The sequence below is a fragment of the Cynara cardunculus genome, assembly GCF_001531365.2.
Source record: "Cynara cardunculus var. scolymus isolate 2C chromosome LG 13, CcrdV1, whole genome shotgun sequence".
NCBI lineage: Eukaryota > Viridiplantae > Streptophyta > Magnoliopsida > Asterales > Asteraceae > Cynara > Cynara cardunculus.
Window position 1 is genome coordinate 11,661,523 of NC_037540.1, and position 8,072 is coordinate 11,669,594.

The following is an 8,072-nucleotide window of genomic DNA, read 5'->3' on the forward strand; positions in this document are numbered from 1 at the left end:
ATATATATATATATATATATATATAAAGGTTTCTACCTATATGTTTATCATTTTAAGGTTTTCATAACTCTTATTTTTCTGATTTTCTAGATAATACATTTTTTATGAATTACAAACCTTCAACCTCGAGTGCATGAATTTGCAGGTTCATTATGTTAAATTTAGGGAACATTCGGCTCCTTCAATTGTAAGTATTTCTTTTTTCCCTACAGAATTTCTTGTATATGGTCTTATAAGCATTTAGAATCATAGACCGTTTGTTGTTGCATTATGACCAATCACAGTTATCCAGAGGAAATTGTACGAATTGTGGGTAATCGTTCGTTAGTAATATGAAAGCCTTTAGATGGTTACTATGATTACTCAGTTTCTTAACTTTGACGTTGTCTTCTTTTAATTAATAACGTAAAAAAGCATAATTAAATTAATCATTTATTATTGGTTACTTCCAAAATATACATTTAATTATATGTTTGTCTGTCAAGAATGAATATTGAAAAACGAAGTAATATTTAATTAAATTAAAATATAAATAATAGTCCAAATAATGGTTATAATAAATAAAGTAATATTTGTGGTCCACTTCAACAATAATGAAATTAAAATAAATATAAGGTACCAACAATAATGTTACTCAAAATGGGTTCAACCATTCAATATGTTAAATCTATGTGTCATAAATAAAGTTACAACCAAATTTTCATAAATTGATGTATATATTTTATAACATATTTAAATTTATATTCAATTTTATATTTATAAACGTTTAAAAAAAATCATATTATAGATTTAATATTTGAAATATATTATTTTTCATGATAATTGAAAATAAAATGTTCGGAATATAATTTTAAATTAAATTAGTAACAAAAAACTCTTTTTAGTTCAAAATATATCTTAGTTTATACATTTAAAACCTTTTTAGGGGGTCTTTGAGATTGCTTATTTAAAACAACTTATGTTTTTTTGTAAAAATGCTTATTAACTTATGACCAATCAAACCGGAGTTAAATAAAACATGGTTAAAATTGTAAAATGGTAATAAGCAGTTTTTCATAAGTCAGGAATGATTAACTTATCAAAAACAGCTTATTACCGGTTTGACACTGGTATAAGCAGTTTTTTTTCTTATCCAAACACTAGAAAACAGCTTATCACCGATGTCAGACTGAAATAAGTTAAACAACAGCTTTTATAAGCAATCCCAAACGCCCCCTTAATAATACTTGAAAAGAGATTTTAGTTAAAAGCCGTTGTTTTATTTTTATTTTTTAAAAATTTAATGTACATAACTAGATTATTTTTTGTATACTTTAAAACGTAAAAGTTAAAAAAGGTATTGAGTTTTGGTTACGGAAATAATTGGATGATGGACTACTTAATAATAATTTAACAAACCAATAAGATTTATAATTGAATATTTCGTATGAAGTTGGTGGCTTATTTGGGTAGTTAAGCTTCTCTATTCATGATTTGGGTTTTATTCATACGACTTATGAATTTGTGGACATTTTCGTATTGGTTTGTTAATAGTTGACAAATTTCTTGTTAATATCAATTTTTTTTAATTTAATATAAAATAAAGAAAATCACAATATCACATAATAATTAATAATCAAAGACCAAAAAAATTAATTTAGTAAAATAATATACAAAACATATCGAGTAATTGATATTAATGTACAGAAAATTAACAATTTTAGATTTTAAATCTAGTTGGAAAATAGAAAACTATAAATTACCAATTTAGCTGATTTAATTTATTAATATATATATATATATATATAACAAGTACGGGGTTGGCAATGAGTTTGATACTCGTTCGCAACCCCGACCCATCCCTGATCGAGCTCGGGTTCCAGGATGGGGTGGGACCCATTATCATGCCTAGGTTCACCTATGATGACTCTGGGCCGTCTGTGGTCATCCAAAGGATTAGTCGGTGCATATAAGTTGGTCCAGAAACTCATTGTTACCCAAAAAATATATATGATATCATCAAGAATGGCCTCGAGTCATCACACTTAAATCTCTATGGCTACAAGGATTTTGCTACCTATTAACAAACCAATACTAGTATCTCCATAAATACTTGAATGTCTCATGTTATTTTTGACCTTGAATATTGTTAATATATCTGAACCCGACAATCCAATCTGTATAAGTTGAATTGATTATGCTTTAAATATATTTTTTTAGATGCTCGGAAATTTTCAAAGGATGCCAATTATAGGGTTAAGTTTCGGTGAGAATAAGAGTTAAGTAGATAAGCGTAAGAAGAGATCTTCATCTTAAATACACATTAGGATATGATGCATCGAGATGAGATGCACCAGATCAATTCTCATATCAGAGGTGATTTATATGTTAATTTGAAATTAAATGTGATCAAGTTTCCATATCTTTTCTTACTTTTATTATATTAACTCTCGTTCTCGTACAATACTTTGCTACTAATTAAACCGGGTTTTTCAAACGAGTAAAACCAACTCATATACCTTAATTTTCAAGATAAAAGAGGACTAGCGGTAACGGCGTCCGATTCAGCTGTTACAACAAATCGGGCAGTTTCAACTGGTGAAGGTCCCTTCTCACCTTAGCTTCTTTAAAGCTCTCTCCTCCATTGACGTTTTTTCTCTCATCTCTCTCTCTCTCTCTCTCTCTCTCTCTCTCTCCAAAAAGTGCTCTTATATGATCTTCTTGTCCTCCGATCAGATGCGTTGTCTTCACAGGTTTCGTTCCATCTTATCCCTAATCTCTTCTCAGTATCTTGACTTTTCTAGGGTTAGGGTTTCATTGATCTTACCCTTATAATCAAATTATATTTGGCATATGAACACCTAATCTGGATATTTCTTAAATCAATTGATTAATCTTCTGTAAGATTTATGAAAATAAAATGCATCTGAGGTGGTTTAATTGCTTCCGATGCGCTATTATTCATATCGGGTATGATGTCGACTGATATGGCTATATTTCTTCATTAAAAAGTGAACGTTTTCATTGATTTGATTCGAGTATGATTACATGAGATTTTGCTCATGCTGTTGAGTGTCGATTCTACCGAAGAAGTGAGAAACATTATAATGCCGGCAAAAGAGAAAATGAATGGAGGAGGCCTCTTGACAACCTTATCCATAGACAACAATCATTTATCAACGATTCTATCCATGGATTCGAGTTTGTTTGAGAGGGAGGTGAATCGAGCGGTGGATCTTACCCTGCCGCCGGATATCAATCTCCCTCTCTCGGCGGAGCCCAGCCCTCCACCGCCGTCATCCAATGATTCTTGTGATATGTTAGATGCCGGTTTAGGTTCTCAACATTATCAAACTGAAACACATATTAATGTCACAAATATTGGGAAAAAATCAGCAAAGAGGCTTGATAGCATGTGGGGTGCTTGGTTCTTCTTTAATTTCTACTTCAAACCAGCTTTAAATGACAAATCGAATAACAAGGCGAATAGGGAAAATGGGTATGATAAATCACGGTTGAAATTGGATGTTTTCTTGGTTCAACATGATATGGAGAACATGTATATGTGGGCTTTTAAAGAAAGGCCTGAGAATGCATTGGGGAAGATGCAGCTGCGGAGCTACATGAACGGTCATTCTCGACAAGGAGAAAAGCCATTTCCGTTTTGTGCTGACAAGGGTTTTGTCCGATCTCATAGAATGCAAAGGAAACACTATAGGGGTCTCTCTAATCCCCAATGTGTTCATGGGATAGAAGTTGTTCGGTCGCCTAACTTAACTGGATTAGACGAAGAAGAAAGGAGAAGGTGGATGGAACTTACCGGAAGAGATTTGAACTTCACTGTCACTCTTGAAGCTAGTGATTTTAGTTCATGGAGGAATCTTCCAAGTCCGGATTTTGAAATTGAGCGGCCTCTAGTTTTGAAGGACAATTTGGCTAACGGTAATCATCATCATCATCAACAACAACAACCAAAAAGATTGCTAAATGGTTCTGGTTTCAACCATTCGGTGCAGTTACTAGATCATGTGAATGGAAACGGATATGGGATGGATCTTCTGGCAAGTTGCAATAGTAAAAGGAGGAAGAGCAATGGCAACGATGATGAAAGCAGTGATTCGGTTGTTGACATTCAACCGAATTGGGTAAGCCAGATCTCCGGGGTGTTGAAAAGTGCTCATGGGCCTGTGACAGCTGCCAAGACCATTTATGAAGACGAAGAAGGGTTCTTGATCGTGGTGAGCTTGCCGTGTGTTGATGTTGAACGGGTGAAAGTTACATGGAGGAACACGTTATCACAAGGGATTGTGAAGATTTGTTGTGTAAGCACAGGATGTAGGCCGGTGTTGAAAAGGCAAGAGCGTGTGTTTACAATGAGGGATCCAGCATCCGAGCACTGCCCTCCGGGGGAGTTTGTTCGGGAAATCCTGCTCCCGACACCAATTCCTGAAGACGCAATGCTAGAAGCTTACAGGGACGAGACGGGAACCATGCTCGAGATAATTGTTCCCAAGCATCGAGTAGGACCTGAAGAACACGAGGTTCGTGTGTGCCTTCGACCGATGCTGACTTAGCAGAAACTTTGGTTTAGAGTTTGTGATTGGAGTTTATTCATATATGAATATGTTGATCCTTCATTGATTTTGCTAATGTTATTTTGCAAGTGGAATCTCTGAAGTAGTATTTGTAATTGTAGGTGACTTTTGTCCCTTTTTCCTTTTGTCAATTGAACCATATCTCAATTCTCAAGTGTATTATTGTGATTATTAACCGGAAAATCTAGTTTTGTGTAAAACTATAGGAACCAAAATTGCAGTTTACTTGCTTTAATTAAAAAAAAAGGGGCCATTCCAGAATTATGACACCTTTGCAGAACTTACAGTTAGGCCCTCCAAGTATTTGAATTTAGCAGTTGTACCCTTTTCTCTAAATAATTAAAAAAAGAGGGGCATTCCGAGAATTGAACTCGGGACCTCTCGCACCCTAAGCGAGAATCATACCACTAGACCAAATGCCCATGTTATTATGGTTTTCTTGTATTCATATTTTATAATTTTATTTTCCAAAATGTTTGTTGTTAGGAAAAAAAAAATCTCACAAATAAATATAAATAATTTAATCAAGATAAATACCATCTATATTCTAATCACTCAAAATTGTCAAAAAAAAAAATCATTGAATCGTTCAAATTGGTCGAATCAAGTCAAAACATACTATTTTTGGTCGTTTGAGCTGTCTAGCAATCCAACCCGGTTTGTGGTTTGAACGTTTATTTGAGCGCTTTGGACCAAACCGACCGCCAAAATACATGTTATTAATTATATTTAGATTTATGTTGTAAGATCAGCTTTTATGCTCCAATTAAAAAGTTCAACTTAGATATTAAGTTTTTAGTTTCCATTTTTCCATTGTCGGGTTCTCTAAATCGACAAAATTCTGAAGTCCTTCAAAAATCAAAATCCAAATAATCTTTAACTTTCTCAATTTCTGTCCAAAATTCTAACTATTGTTGGTGAATTTCTTAACTTTTTTCAACTTGTTCAATTTTTTTTTAAATTTTGAAGATAGATGTTTATTATTTTTGGAAAATTTTATATGAGTAAAAAATTCATTTTGGAGATGTATGTTATTGTTTTTTTTAATTTAAAGCCTATAATAATTCCAAAACCCCTAAAAGGTCATAACATACCACTTGTTTGTGCAGGGACGGACCTACAGTGGTGCCAACGGTGGCACATGTCACCGTATTATTTTTCCGTCGAAGGGTAAAAAAATTTAAATTCGTGAAAGGTGCAACCGTATTAATTTGTTGTGTGCTATCGTATGTATTTTGAAACTACAATGTGAACAAGTTTTCTTTGGTAAAGTTGGTTTGCAAGACTTTTATTCCATCCCAGACCCGAGTTCGAATCCTGTTAGTGTTATTTTCTTAGTCAAATGGTGTCACAGTTTGAATTTTTTTTCTTATAGTAAAATGGTACCACAATTTGAATTTTTTTCCCTATATTTGTTTCTTATAGCCAAATGATGCCACCGTTTGAAAATATTTCTGGATCCGTCCCTGTTTTTGTGGTTCGGTTTGGTCACTTGTTTCCAAACCATTTGGTTTGGAAAATTTCCTAAACTGTCATTGCAGTTTGGTTTATAGTTTGGAGTAGAGATGGCCAAAAACCGGTCCCGGGCCGGTCCCAATCGGTCCTCACCATTCTCATAACCGGTCCCGGTCCCAACCGGTCCTTCATTAAAAAAATAAGATTTTTTATTTTACTTTTTTAATGATATATATTTTTAATACATTATAAAATTTACAATTGGTCACTCAAATACACTTTAAAAATGCGTTTTAATATAATTAAAATTACTTTTCTTATAAAAATACATTATAAAAGTATTTAAAAATACATTTATTTATAAAATTAATTGAATTTCCGGGCCGGGCCGGGCCGGTCCATAGTCGGTCCCATAACCGGTCCCGGTCCCGGTCGGTCCCGGTCCCACGAAACTACCAAAAACCTCAACCGGTCCCGGTTTTCGGTCCCATAACCGGTCCTTACCGGTCCCGGTCCCGGGCCGGTCTTTTGTCGGTCCCGGTCCCGGTCCTCCGGCGGTCCCGGGCCGGGCCGGGCCCATTTGGCCATCTCTAGTTTGGAGGTTAAACCGTACAAATAGAACCGCAAACATCCGTAAAAGGATTATTGATGGTTGAACATGTGAATCTAAAATAATAAAAAATAGTTGTATGAGTTAATGGAAAAAAGGAACTAAAACATTAAACGAGGGAAAATGTGTTTTATTTGTTGTTCCAAACCTTAAATATTCCGATTTTAAACCGAACCATCTCATTTTTGTGCCTTGTAACGTTATGACATGTATATCTATAATTAAACATATCTAAACATCGATTTAACAACATATATACATAAAAAATGGCATTCTCACTCGTTGGTTACACTTATTTTTCATTATTTAAACGTCTTTTAGAGTCTCACGCTCCACCCCCATTTAGAAAACATCATTGGCCACTTAAGAATGATTAAACTTAAGCTTCACACTGGAATCATACTTGAAATTTACTGATTTCTTCAAGAAGCTTGTTGCACACTTTCTTACTTGCTCTTGCTCCAAGCATACGCCAAAACTCCAATATTTTTTAGTTTTCCACTTTTTCTTATCGAAAATCCAAGAGAATGAATGTAGAATGTTTTTTTTTATTAACCTGGATATCCAACCCGCTATGCAAACCGACTAATCCCAAAACAACCATCTGCTTTGCAGATACCCCGGAGTCATCGTATTTGAACATCCTTGGCCACAAAGGGATTTTCTCTTATGAATGTAGAATGTTTCTCTTATCAATAAAAAGATTTGGGGATTAGAATCCCCAGACAACCTATATTCCTAAAATCAAGCCTTGATAAGCATCCTTGTTTTAATTCAAATGTGTTTATTACTACTAGAAGGGTACTCGTACAATGCTACGAGATACATCTTGGTTTTTTAATATTTTATTTTATTTTTTTATCTCAGTCGATGTTATAATATGGTCTTATGTGATTTTGAAAAAACGATGAAGTTTTTATCTTTGAATAAAATATAAATTTGATGATATCATAAAAAATTTGACAAAAATATATCGATATTAGTATCAAATTAACTATTTAAAGTTCTTATTTGTGTGTAATTTTTTAATTCAATTTTTATTATAATTTAATTAGGTTCAATAATAAAGTAATTTATATTTGGTTTAATAATATAATTTTCTTATAAATATAATAAATTAATTATTTTGTTAGTTATCGATAATTATCCTAATTATATTTTAGAATTTTTATATTTTAGAACGAGATGTTTATCTTCTGTTTGATTATGTTTATCCGCAGTTAGTTATACGAATTCAAACATAAAGCTTTAATAAGTTGTACTTATGCATAATTTACTTATAATCTTGAATTTTAGATAATATGCTGTTGATCCTCTCTCTCAGTGATTTGATGATAATCCCTTTTTCCTTTCGATGTATTTCTGTATCTGTAATTTCAGTTCCAGCGATCATACACTGAGCTTGTTCAGTGATCGCTGAAGAACTTGTTTTG

The 8,072-nt window shown here is 33.2% G+C and overlaps 1 protein-coding gene and 1 non-coding gene across 2 annotated transcripts; one reads left to right on the forward strand and one right to left on the reverse strand.

The window, feature by feature from the left end:
• The first annotated feature begins 2,520 nt into the window (after nt 1–2,520).
• Nucleotides 2,521–4,790, forward strand: LOC112525405. Its single transcript, XM_025135528.1, has one exon. The coding sequence runs from the start codon at nt 3,042–3,044 to the stop codon at nt 4,551–4,553; it is 1,512 nt and encodes a 503-aa protein (XP_024991296.1). The 5' UTR covers nt 2,521–3,041; the 3' UTR covers nt 4,554–4,790.
• Nucleotides 4,791–4,924: 134 nt separating this feature from the next.
• On the reverse strand, nt 4,925–4,996 carry TRNAP-AGG. Its single transcript has one exon. It is a non-coding gene; the product is annotated as a tRNA-Pro (tRNA).
• Nucleotides 4,997–8,072: the final 3,076 nt, after the last annotated feature.